General features: G+C 37.9%; 1 protein-coding gene across 6 annotated transcripts in view; it reads right to left on the reverse strand.

The window, feature by feature from the left end:
* Positions 1 to 6962: 6962 nt before the first annotated feature.
* The window catches only part of LOC148852744 (MAC/Perforin domain-containing protein), a 57266-nt gene continuing 50089 nt past the window's right edge, over positions 6963 to 14139 (reverse strand). For all 6 annotated transcript variants that reach the window (XM_088945979.1, XM_088945975.1, XM_088945978.1 and 3 more), the window contains one exon: positions 6963 to 8107. In XM_088945979.1, coding sequence (XP_088802105.1) covers positions 7433 to 8107 — 675 coding nt within the window. In that variant the 3' untranslated portion in view covers positions 6963 to 7432. The remainder of the gene's footprint in view (positions 8108 to 14139) is intronic.

Below are 14139 nucleotides of genomic sequence, written 5' to 3' on the forward strand. Positions count from 1 at the left end.
TTCTCCATGAAAGATCTTGGAGAAGCTTCATACATACTGGGTCTTCGACTCTATAGAGATAGATCAAAGCGGATAATTGGATTATCCCAGGCTGCTTATATTGACAAAATTGTCAAGAGGTACAGCATGGAGAACTCCAAGAAAGGAAACGTTCCTTTCAGGCACGGAGTCACTCTCTCCAAGAAGATGTCTCCCAAGACTTCTGAGGAGATTGAGAGCATGAGAGACGTTCCCTATGCCTCAGCCGTAGGGAGCATCATGTATGCCATGCTGTGCACTCGCCCTGACATTGCTCAAGCGGTGAGTGTGGTAAGCAGATTCCAGGCAAACCCAGGGCAGGAGCATTGGACTGCTGTAAAGAACATACTCAAATACCTTCGAAGGACAAAAGAGTTTTGTCTGGTATTCGATGGTAGTTCACTGCAAGTTCTAGGGTATACCGATGCCGATTTCTAGTCGGATTCAGATGATAGAAAGTCTACATCTAGATATGTTTTCACGATAGGATCGTGTGCTGTTTGCTGGAAAAGCAGCAAACAGGGGTCCACTACAGACTCCACAACCGAGGCCGAGTACATTGCTGCATGTGAAGCTGCCAAGGAAGCCGTGTGGATGAAGAAGTTCATACACGAATTGGGAGCGATTCCATCCAGCACATCTCCCATCCCGTTGTTGTGTGACAACAATGGAGCGATCGCCCAGGCTAAAGAGCCTCGGGCTCACTCGAAGTCGAAGCACATCGAGAGAAAGTACCATGTACTGCGGGAGATCGTTGGTAGAGGGGACGTCCTGATTCAGAAGGTAGCATCAGCGGATAATGTGGTAGACCCATTGACTAAGCCACTGACACAGAAGGTGTTTGAGAAACACGTGGAAAGTATGGGACTCCGGGTTGTAACAGATTGGACCTAAGTGCAAGTGGGAGCTGTTAGACAGTTTTGTATGCCCTTAGCTTCAATCTGATTTGATGTACTTTTGTTATTTAGTGGAAATAAATAAAGTGCATGTTTGATTCATATTGTTTGGTTTAATTCTGTGTAAAACCCTAAAACTGGACATTTATAGAGACTCGTGTTAGTTTTAAATGTTCACAGCCGTTGGATAAGTCTTGGGAGATTTATCCTGCCAAGGCTGATGCTGGTGTGCCACCAAGTGTTGGGATGGCCTGTCTCAGCCATCAGGGTAAGACCCGAGGCACATGCAGTATGGGATTACTTGAATCCTTGAACCGGACCAGATTTCAAGTATTGCCCTGGACCTTGGAGATAGATGGGCAAAACTGGAAAGTTACACCTGACCCCTAGACTCGATTATGACATTTCACTAGGTGTTGGATCAGGCTGCCTTTGATATGCCAATCAGTGAGATCCTTAGCGGGGATCAAAACCTGGGTATGTTGGGACAGTTTGAGAATTCATCTGAGTAGGTGATCATAGTGACAGAATCAGCCACTTTGTCGGACAAAGGGTAATGATCGGGAATGCACTCTCTCTGATGGAAACCAAACTGCCGGCAGTTGATTTCAATCGTTGGAATTTTGTTTTGCAAAATTAATATATTTATATATATATGTACGGTTTCGAATTGTTTGCAAATGGTTTTAATTCCCGGGATCTATGTGAGAGGAGAGTGCGGCACTGTTCCTTGCAGCCGAGGGAGAGGTCCTCTCTTGTCGGGCAGTGCTTGATCATTAAGGGCTGAGAGGTTAAGTGTAAGACCATTGAGGATAATACCTGATGGGCTAATCTTGCACCTGCCCACAGTCCCTGGGTTTTTATAAGATGGCTTGGCCCAGGGACCACTTAATGTAAGTGTTGGGCCCATAGGGTCCATATGATGGACTCAAGGGGTTCATTGAGTTTTTCAGTGAATTCGGCTGGGCCTTGTTTTAGAGGCTGGGCCGAACCCATGTGGCTGGTGTGTAGATCAATGCTTGGGTCCCATGCCATACAAAGAAGCCCAACTGGGCAGAAGATTGGAAAGTAATTAGACACTGAACACTTAATGGGCCAGAAGCCCATTTTGAGGTGGGCTGATATGATCACCCATCCTTGGGGCGGATCTGAGATTAATGTTAATAATAGGATTGGGCCTTTAGCCTTATCCACTCTTGGAGACCAAATTCAAATTAGATTTGAATCTGGTAACCTCCTGATAAGATCAGGAGTAAACTAACTTTATCTGCAGACAGGATTAAGATTATCCCCTATCCAAATACTGATTTGGATTGGGATAACTCCTAATTAGGAGGATTCTTAATCAAGAAGAAAGGAGGAAAAACCCTAACCAAGAAAGAGAAAATATCAGATTTCGAACCACCTTGAAGAGATAGGATATCTCCTGCGAATTGAGATAGGATCTCATTCATACTCCAGAAAAAGAAAAAGGCAGTTCAGCCCTTTCGCCTTTAGAGTTCTCCTCCTGCCGCCGCCATATTTTTTTGCAAGATTAGATCTTTGCAGAAAAGGAAAGTCAAGAAATTTGTTCTTGACATTAGTCTTGCAACAAAGACTAAAAGGATTCAGTGTTTAGTGTTTCCAGAGGATTCTTGTGAAGGATCCAGTGTGTAGGACGCACCCTGCTTGTTCTGTTCCATCCACAGCTGTGTCATCTTCAGCAGGAACGGATCTTGGAGCATTCTTTGGGCGTGAACACCAACTTTGGGAGATACTGCTTCTCCGGATCAGGTATATTCCTCCCATTTATCTTTTGGTACAGATCTGGTTTGATTATGGTTCAAGTAGGATCCTTGAATATTGTATTCTAAACTTAGGGAATATGATTCCCAGTTGGGAGAAGGTAGGAAATTTTTGAAATTCGTCCACCCATTCCGCAACCTTTATGGCGTCCATTAGATGGATCCTACCCTTCTTTCAAATTCCTAGGCTACAAGGTTGACCAATCTAGAATTCATCCAAATGACACTAAAATAGGAGTCATCCTAGAACAACTACTGCCCTAAAAGAATAGACCTAGCTCAAAAACTTCCTAGGCAAATAATCTTACCTCAAAAGATTTATTCCAAGACTCATACCAACATTATCCCCCTTATTCAAGCTAAACCAAAATGACCAACCAATTCCAATGGATTGAGGAACTTAGAAGAGCTTTCAAAAAAATCAAGTAGGCCTTCACTAAAGCACCAACTATGTCCCCTCCTCAAAGTAATAAAGAGTTTAACCTATACACTACAAGCAACTAGGAAGCAAAAGGGTGTCGCATCACACAAGACAACAAGAAAGGTCATAAATGCCCAATCTATTATTCTAGTAGGACACTCAAGTTGACCGAAAAGAACTACTATGGCACGGAACAGTAGTGTCTAACCCTAGTATTCAGAATCCAAAAATTCATGCATTACATCCTTGGATAGAAGGTGGTCCTTATTGCAAAGAACGACTCCAATACTATGATAACAATAACAAACACTACAACTCGAGTAATGAATCATGCAATATCACAAAAGATATCCAATACTACAACTCTGATAAAGTTCATACACAATCATATCTACTTTGTTACCCGATCTGACATCGCAAAAGGTCACTAAGGCAACACCTGATGCAACAACGACATCAATTCCTTTGTAATGCCATTTATAAATATTTAAACGCCTACACAAGATGCATCATTCCACATAACCAGAAGTGAGCTTCTAAAAAGTTGTAGCTACAAACGTGCTCACATGAGGACATAACCTCTCTCTTGTGGTTACAAACGTAACCACAATAGGCATCATTCCACGTGACCCCCTTTTCGAAGTTGGAAAGTTTCCCTTTGTCATTTTTCTTGTTCCCTCTTATAGCTACACCTTGATGAGAATAAAATTTATCATATTTTTATCTCCAAATATTCAGTCTTTTATACTAAATTAAGGCTTATTTAGACTCATATTTCTTGTATTTTGGTTCAGGACATGAAAGAAAACATCAGGAGAAAAGCAAGGCAAATCGGATGATTTTTCACAGTTTCGGCACTGTTCAGTAATCTGGGCCTAACTCTCGTATCCAAGATCCGATTGGGCTGAGTCAAGACTCACTGGAAATATAAGAGAGAAATCTACAACTTTTATGTTTTGGGATTTCGCAGATTCGGCCTGCATTGAAGTCAAATTCGGGCCCGAAGTTGGGGCAAATTCGCATGAAGGCTCAATTCGCAGCTGAAGCCCAACTTGCAGAAAAGCTTTGCAGCAGCCCAATTCGTAGAGGCAGCCTAATACGAATGCAAGAACAAGAAACTGAGAAGGTGGCAGCAAGGAGAAGATGAGCAATCATTCAAGAAGCAAGAAGACTGCAAGAAGAAGGTGGCGGCAAGGAGAAGAGGAGACCTCAGCTCTAAGGGTGACACCATGAGTTCTTTATTTCCTCTTGTTTATTTTATTTCCTCTAGTATGAACTGATTTATTTGTAGCTAGGACTATGGAAAGTCTAATCATAACAATGAATATATTTTTATTCTGATTTATCCAAAATCGTGATTTCCATATAGTCTATGAGTTATCTTACTTAATGCTATTAGGAGTGACCATCTCTTAATTGATTAGGTTTATGTGAATGAATCGATAGAGGAATTCATATAGTAAACCACATAATTCATGGTGTGAACTGAATGGTATATACGGGTATATACACATGATTCATCTGAATGTAATTGTTTTTCCCTAAACTTAATGCACTTCTACCTTGATAACTCTAGTCGAGAGATCGAAGGGTTACCTTATAGAAGTAGTTTTAGTATATCTCGAGAGATAATATTAAATAGAATTGGAAAGACTTCAGCTTATGGGAATGACAAATTATCTTGGATAATCTCACACATTAATATTCATTGGATTGGTTAGGTGGACCAAAAGTCCTAGCGAATTCAATCAATCATTACATACTTCAGCATTGGTTACTTCTGCTCTTGTTTTCTTTTTCTGCTTTTCATTAGTTTTTATCTTTAAATCTGAATTTCGTATGTCCAAATAATTGAGGAAGGTTGTAGTTCTAATACTTATTTTGTTAAATCCTCATGGGAACGATATTTTTATACTACTTGATAAGTAGTGCACTTGCTAGGATAATAATTATAGCTATCACACCTCTCTCTCTATATATAAATAAGGGAGGACTAAAGCCCTCCACATGAGATCATCCTCGATAGTACCACAAGAATCCTATTAATCTAACATCCTACCTCTTTTAGTGTTCCATGTTCCCTTCTCTAGCCCTTGCCCTTACATCCTCAACTGATCCTCCGATCATCTACCATCCTTCATGTGGACCTCCACTATAATCTTACCCTTTAGCCTATAGTATTAATTCCTATTATTTTTAAGTGGACTTTAAATTAATAAAATAAACTAAAACAAATACATTTTTTGTTTTTACTAATATTTTTTGTTTGTATTAATAATTTAGTTTTTATTTTTAGCTATAAAAGTTTAAAATTAATTATAAAACTTTATTAATGTAATTATTTTAAATAAACATTAAATTAATAAAACATTATTACTTCTTAGCACAATTAATTTTTTAATAATTTTTAGTCATCTTAGTATTTTTATTGATTTTATAATTTTTAAATACAATTTAAATTGATTTAAAACTAATTAAAATCTTTACTAGTAACAAAATTTCTAATTATTATAAGATCATATAATTAATTATAATTGAAGTGTGATATATAATTAATTATTAATTGTTTTATGATTCTCAATTACCTTATTGGGTTGGACTCGGATAGTACCACTCTCGTTGTGTATAGGATAGTAAAAGAGCCGCCCCACAACCAGGACTGTTCACGGGTAGGGTTAGGTTAGTTTACTGGGGTTTTCCCAACCGACCCGACCCAGTTGGGTTACCTGAGGTGGAAACCAAAACCGACCCACTGATAGGCAAAACCGACCTGGTCGGTTTGAATTGGGTTGGGTCGGCTTGGGTATTTTCTTATCAATTACCTTCTCTTATGATCTATTTTAGATATCATTTTTTTACTTATCTTAATTTTAAATATATGCATGCATATTTTAGTTCTTTCATCATCTTTTTTAATGTTTAATAATGTATATTGATAGTTAACACTTATTTTGTCTTATAAAATGTATATCTAGTGTTATTGGTAAGTGTTTGAGTTTCATAACATATCCACGCCTATGCCTATCCGGTAGGTAAAATTCACGGATAAATTACAAAAACCCCTTGTACTATGAGGTCAATGACAAATATCCCCTAAACTTCATTTGAAACAAAGTACCCCTAAATTTTCAACGTGACAAATACCCCCTCCGTTAAAGTTTAGTCAAATTATCTTTGAAAAAGAGTCTCATTCATATGTTTGAAATTTTTATAAGTCCCCATACTACCTTAATACCTTTTTCCTTTTTGATTTAATTAATTTTGTAAAGATAACATTGAAGCCCTCTTGGTTGCTCCAATAGAGCCTTACAAATTTCTGATTAAATTAAACATTCAAATGAAATAGTAGAGGTTCCATTCTAATAAAATATAGATTTATGATTTCGTTTGGATTTTTCTTGAATTATTGAAGAAAAGGAATGTATAATTTTTATATTTTAGGATGAAGTCATGAAGAGACTCATGCGAGTGAAATGAAACAAAATTAAAAAAAAAAAAACATTTTTTATGCTAGTGAAATGATTCTTATTATTTTAGATGGTTTCATTCAGAGAAAATGATGATATTTTTAGTCATTTAAGTTTATGAGGAGAAAAAAGAAAATAAAGAAAGTTTAGGTAAGTATTTTAATATTTTAATGCATTCTATCATCTAACTTAACAACTAAGGGGTATTTGTTGCAAAGTGAAAGTTGAAGGGAGTCTGTCGCAATTGAAAGTTCAGGGGCATATTTCCACTGACCCCATAGCTTTCACAGAGAGTCGCAAAGCATATGATAAAACAAGAAAATCAAATATAGATGTGCTTTGCTTGTCACAAAGCATATGCAAAGCGAACGCCAAATTTTCCAACTATAGCTACAAGCCCACAACAAACCTTCAATGAATAATCATGGAAAAATACAAATAAAGCGTTGAAGAAACAAAAGAAAATACTATAGTACAACCATCACAATAGCCCACCACTGCTCTTCCATTCCAATGTGGTGCCTGTTCCGTGGTCTTGGGAGTTGACCATAAAGGGACTTCCTAACCTTCAGCATGTTTTGCACAAAGCAGCCGCCAAACTCAAACCCACATTCTCAAACCTGTCATCCCAAGATTCTTACCATTGTACAAACAATGGCTCCTACTTCAAGTACCCTACAATCCTACATAATTCTCATTGACCAGTTGGCTAGAACAAAGGTCGGGCCAAGAATTTATACAAGACAAATTTTTCTTCGTGTTTATGCTCTCGACTTCAATTTTTTGCTTTTCCTTTTGTTTTTGCACTCTAGCTGCCTCATGCCATTTTATGCTTGCAAACTAATATTATAGTACCTCATCATCAGGTACAACAGTCAAGAGGGAATACTTTACTTTTAGAGAAATTTTTCCCTTCTCAACAAGAAGCCTTGCACCAGAGACGACCCAGTATCCAGGGGGATCCTGTGGTCCCCTTGTCATCTCTGTCGTGTCAACAAACTTTAACAACTTGGGGGCCTGAACAGGAACTGGTGGACCACCAGGGTACACAGCTGAATTGATGTTCACATCAGCTGGACGTGGAGGCGGTTTCTGTACTGCCGAGAAGTGAGAACTGATCAAAGATGATATGAGCCCAGATTTTTGACCAAGGCGATGAGAGCCATCCCATTCAGGCTTCTTGACCAAAGTGGCACCTGAAACCGTTGAGAAGCGGAGACGCAAGAATAGCACTTTCTTTAGACCATAATCTCCAACTTGGAACTGGGCCCCAGTGACAATTGAAAGATCCTCGTCTGACTCCACCGGAGCAGTGCAAACATGAGAGAAGTTCTTCCACTGAACTTTCTCATAATACTTCCGATCATAAGACTCACGGGCAAAGTTTCTCATTGGATCATCATGTAGTTGGAAGACTTTGGGCAGGGAGGAGAGGTGTTGCAAGTGAATCGCCAAGCAGTTGCTTCTCTTCCCTTCTAAATATAGCCGAAGGCCAGTCACTGGCCGCTTACCAACATCTACCTGTAAGAATTGATAAACAGAAAAATTAAATACATTCTAGAGAGAACACAAATTCCTTCACAGGTATGACAATTAGTTTGGCAGGATGGGGGAGTGAAGGTTTAATTAAACGTTCAACAGAACCTGAGTTGAAACACGATAATTAAATTAAACCTCAAACCCCAACCTATGAAGAACTTATAGCTAAAACCTCAAACTGGCTCCAACAATGCACAAACCAAGGAAATCCAGTCAGTTCCAGTCAAGAATTACCCCCCAACTCCACATACCAGTGGACAAAAGAAATAAGTGCCAACTTAAAGAATATACAATTGCAGTGGAATTAATATTGGGCTGCATATAGGACAGATTGCCATCCTAAGAGGGACAAGGGTAATACTGCATGGCCTTAAAATCCATACCATTCACTGTTTTTCCCTTACATTCTGCAAGTTATACATAAATAAATAAAAAGTATATAAATAAATGAAAAAAAAAATTAATATTCTGGAAGCAACATTCTGCACCCTGATCCAATGGAAAGATGAAAAATCCAAACACCCTTAACCTTTCCAAAATCAGACAGATAATGCACTTCAACAAAAACATGGTCCTAGAATTTAATTTCATGGTAAGGACAGTCTTGACAATTACACCACATAGCATCCTGTCACTGATAATGGTCATCACTATTTTAATTCCAGTTGGTGTTTTTATTATGGTCATTTGGGCAAATCCAATTTTTGACAGAATGTGAACATCCCCAGTGGCGAGACAAAAATTTCCCTATCTAATGAGGGGTACTTCTGTCCTTTTAAAACAAGTACTAGTATGACACCACCTACTATGCCCATTTATAAAAAATGGGACTTCCCCAATCACCACCCTTTAATCAAAGTCAATGCAAATTGCAGTAAATAGAACCTTGTTTTGTCCATGTGCCATATATGAGGGCCATTACTCAATTTTGGAGACATCACTATCCATCCTTAGGCGTTTTAATCCATGAAGAGAACATAGAATTGAAGTCACATTTTCATGCTTGTCTGCACAACATTTTATCTTTATAACTATCCTTATACATAACCACAGACCATTTTTGAGATCATTATAATTATCATTAACCATAACTACAAGCAACTCTCATGATTGGCCCAGGCAGTTTCATTGAAAACTAGATGGTTCATTAAAAAATGTCTAATTTTCACCAAAACAACTAGGTCAGCTGGTTATTCTGGGTTTTAAAAAAACCAAAAGAACTGGTATATTAAAAAAACCAGAATTGACTGGTTAACACATACAACCGCCCAGTCCAGTCTGAATATGACAACACTGAGATGAAAAGCTAAAATGGAACTCAAAATCTTAAAGTGACAATTGAAAATTACTAATTATAGTTTATTTTTATGCTTATTTTTATAATAAATTCCCATAAATATTATTTATAGCATCACTATGATTTACTGTATCTACTAGTTCCTGGTTTGAAAATTGTGTATGAGAATAAAAGTTCTTATGTACTCTTTTTCTTGGTCAAGTATGAGTTTGTTTGGTAGGAATTTTTATGCCTCTATATATTGAGGTTGATGAAATAAATATGAACTTTGTTTGAGGTTGTCTTGCTATTTGAGGTTGTCCTTAAGGCTCAGTTTGGAAGGAGTACAAATACAAATATGTACAGTTCAAATACATAGAAATTAATACAGAATACATAGTTTTGCACTCTACATATTTGTATTTGTACTCCTTCCAAACTGAGCCTAAGTTATTGAGTTTGTTAAAGCCACCAACCTCTCGGAATACTATCACATAAATTAATTCTCAAGCATGGCCTAGCTTAGTTTTATTTTATAATCCACAAATTTCATTGTTTCTTCATTCAGCCTAGTATAGATATAATTTAGAGGACTATCATATAAATTAATTCTCAAGCATAGCCCTGAAGGGATGGGAGATCCATCATATGGATGGCCGAACCCTACAGGAAAGTTGGGCAAAATTTCAAAAATTTGTTTCACTCCCATCCGGGAATCGTATTCCCTAATTATATCTATACTAGGCTGATACGAATTAACAGTAGCTCCCAACGTAGGTATTCACGCCAAAAGAGAATACCAAAACCCGCTTCCACTGAAGATGACACATTGTGTAGTGAAGCAGGATCAGCAGGATGGTTCTTCAGCAAGAACCCGAATTCTTCAACAAGAATTTGGTAAGGGCTGGTAAGCACGGCTTCAGATTGTTTCTTCTACCAAGAAACAATATCAAAAACATTTCTTGATCAGATCCACAAGTGCAGATCGAACTGGGTGGGGTGGCAATAACTAGGAAGAATTATGCAATTTGTTGTTGTTTGTTTAATGTGAAGAATTCGCCCCCTATTTATAGCCTTCTCTGGATCAGCCTCCTAATCTAATTAGGAGAGAGTTATCTTATCCTTCAGCTAATCCTAATCAGTTTAAAATTGAATTCGCCCCCTTTTAATTAACTAACTTAATCCCAATTCAAATGGGCCTTAGGCCCATTAAGCTTATGTGCTAACTTACTCTTTAACCTACTGTCCAGTTGGCTCCTTTTGTATAGCGTGGGACCCTAACATTGATCTACACATTAGCCACATGGGTTTAGCCTAGCCTTTGTTACAAGGCCTGGTCGAATTCACTGTATATCACAGTGAACCCCTGAGTCCATCACTATGGACTCTCAATGGGCCCAACATTTACACTAAATGGTCCTTGGGTCCAGCCACTTTATGAAAACCCAATGACTGTGGGAAAATGCAAAATTAACCCATCAGGTATTACCCTCAATGGTCTTACACTTAACCTCTCAGCCCATAATGAACAAACACAGCCCGACAAGAGAGGACTTCTCCCTCAGCTGCAAGGAATAGTTTTGCACTCTCTACTCACCTGGATCCTGAGAATTAAAACCTTTTGCAAACATTTTGAAACCATAATATATATATATATATATATATATATATGCATATCTTTATATAAATATATTTTGCAAAACCAAATTTCAACGTTTGAAATCAACTGCCGGCAGTTTAAGTTTCCATCAGAGAGAGTGCATTCCCTGATCATTCACTTTGTCCGACAAATGGGCTGATTTTTTCACTATAATCAGCCACTCAAGTGAATTCTCAAACTGCCCCAACATACCCAAGTTTTGACCCCCTCTAAGGATCTTATTGATTGGCATATCAAAGATAGCCCAATCCGACACCTAGTGCAGTACCATAATCGAGTCTAGGGGTCAAGTGTAACTTTCCAGTTTTGCCAATCTGTCTCCAAGGTCTAAGGCAATACTGGAAATTGGTCCGGTTCAAGGTTTTAAGAAAACCCACACTGCATGTACCTTAGGCCTCACCCTGGCAGTTGAGACAAGCCACCCCAACCAACTTGGCAGCACATCAGTGTCAGCCTTGGCAGGATAGACCTCCCCAAATCTATCCAACGGCTATGAAGATTCTAAACTAACACGAGTCTCATAAGTGTCTAGTTTATGGGTAAAAACACAAAAGCACACCATAATGACATGAATCAATTATGTACTTTATTCATTTATAATAAATGTCAAAAGATACATCAATTTGATTAGAGCTAAGGGCATAACTGTCCAACAAGCCCAGCTTAATTTTCTTTTATAATCTACAAATTTCATTTTTTCTTCATTCAACCTAGTATAAATTAATTCTCAAGCATGGTCTGGCTTGAAAGAACTTGACCCTAGCAAGTTAAAGGCATGATATTGCTCATAAAGGTCTAGATTAAGAGATACAAGCCTTCCAACTTTACTTGAAACTTCCGATAACCCCCACTTGGTGTAGAAATCAACTTCTCATCAAGTATGTCTTCAGGCACATCAGTAGATGGAACCAAAGGCAATTTAGGCAATGGGACTGTGGGACAATCACTATGGCCATTATATGCATTTAGGTCTTCAACATTGAAGATTGGGCTAATTCCCATGTCACTTGACAACTCTAAGACATAGCCATTAGAACTGGTTTTCACAATGATATTGTAGGGACCTGCACTCTTGGAGTGAAGATTCTTATAAATGTTAGACAATGTATCCCTTAACTCCAACCAGATTGATGTACATAAACAATTATCAGTAAATAAATAAAATATATTATTGTTTCATTTTCTTATTGGTGTGTTTCTATGAATTACTCCTTAAACCAGACACTTATGAGACTCATGTTAGTTTAGAATGTTCTTAGCCATTGGATAGACTTCGGAAGTTTAACCTGACAAGGATGACACTGGTGTGTTGCCAAATTGGTGAAGTAGCTTCTCTTAGCTGCTAGGGTTAGACCCCAAGCACAGTCTGTGGGTACTGAACCCAAACCAAATTCCAATTATGCCCTGGACCTTAGAGATAGATGGGCAAAACCGAAAATTTGCACTTAACCCCAGACTTGATTATGATACTACACTGGGTTTTGGACTAAGTTGTCTTTGATGTATCAACCAGTGAGATCCATCAAGGGTCAAATATCCATCAAGGGATTATTACCCTAAAAGATTTAGCTTTGGTCCACCATACATAGGCAGAACCTAGGATTCTTAGGGGACTGTTAACAGCCCCTTAGATCATTGATAATGTTATCAATTCTGGACCTAGGCCAAGGGTTTGATGGGCCATTGCATGAACCAATTCGGCCCACACTTGTGAAACCTAGTTTGGTTTAGATTAAAACAAAGTAAGACCATTTCAAAATGGAGATAAAAGTTCATTCTACGATACATAACATGAAACAATAATTAGGTCATGGATTAATTACTCGTGCAATTTGTCAAAAATGGCACATGGTCCATTCGCTAAGTTGCTAGATGATAACAAATTCAAAGGACCCAACTACACAAACTGAATTTGCAACCTTAGCTTGGTACTCACATCCAAGAAATTGGACAAGACTGCCAAGCAAAAAACACCACCGTCCTAGTGAAAGAACCCCTAAGGCTAGAATGAATGAATATCGAAAATAGGAAAAAATGAACTCTCTTGCCCATTATTACATCATCGCCTCACTAGACAACTCTATCTAGAGACAATTCGATAAGATAACAACTTATGAAGAAATTCTAGATAATTTAAAGGCCATGTTTGAGAAGCAAAACCGTTATGCACGACAAAAGGTCCTCAAATTGTTGATGACCAATAGGATGTCTATGAACCAATTGGTTAATGACCATGTCATGAAGATGACAAGGTTAATGAATAAACTTGAAGCTCTTGGCTCCAAATTAGATGATGACACAAAAACTGAAGCCATCCTGAACTCATGCATGTAACATTGTTGCAACTACTGTTATAGGATCAATAAGGTTAGTGTTTAAAGAAGTGATCATCACCCTTAAAGATTGTCTTTGTGTTCCACAACTTCGGAGAAACATGATTTCAATTTCCAAGTCATCTAAGGATGGTTATTCTATTTTATTTAGTAATAAGATTACAATGAAGTTGAATAACAAGTTCCTTGCTTATGGAGAACTTGAAAATAGTCTCTATGTACTCCACCCATCTTTAGAAACAAATGTAACCAAAACAACGTCAAAACACATTCCCATGAAAAGAACACAAGAAATTGTTAACCCCAAGTGTCTATGGCATTACCGACTTAGCTGCATAAACATAGAGAAAATCACAAGACTGGTGAAGGATCCTATAGATTTCCCCACCATAAAAGGTCTACCAACTCGCGAAACTTGCCTTCAAGGCAAAATGACCAAAAGGCTATTTACAGGTAAGCTTGAAAGAAGTACAGGCACACTTGACCTTATACATATTGTATGTGGTCCCCTGAATGTTAGGACACAAAACCAACAGCCATATTTTATGAAATTTACCAATGACTATTCTCGATATGGGTATGTACCCAATGAGGCATAAGTCTAAATCCTTTAAAAAGTTCTAAGAATCTAGACATAAAGTCGAGAACAGTTGGGGAAACAAATCAAAGCCCTTCAATTAGATTGGCGATATCTCTCTGATGAATTCAAGGACTACCTGAAGGACAACGAGATTATATCAGAATT

Source organism: Nelumbo lutea, chromosome 5, assembly GCF_056320005.1.
Source record: "Nelumbo lutea isolate HS-2025 chromosome 5, American lotus-T2T, whole genome shotgun sequence".
In the NCBI taxonomy this organism is placed as follows: domain Eukaryota; kingdom Viridiplantae; phylum Streptophyta; class Magnoliopsida; order Proteales; family Nelumbonaceae; genus Nelumbo; species Nelumbo lutea.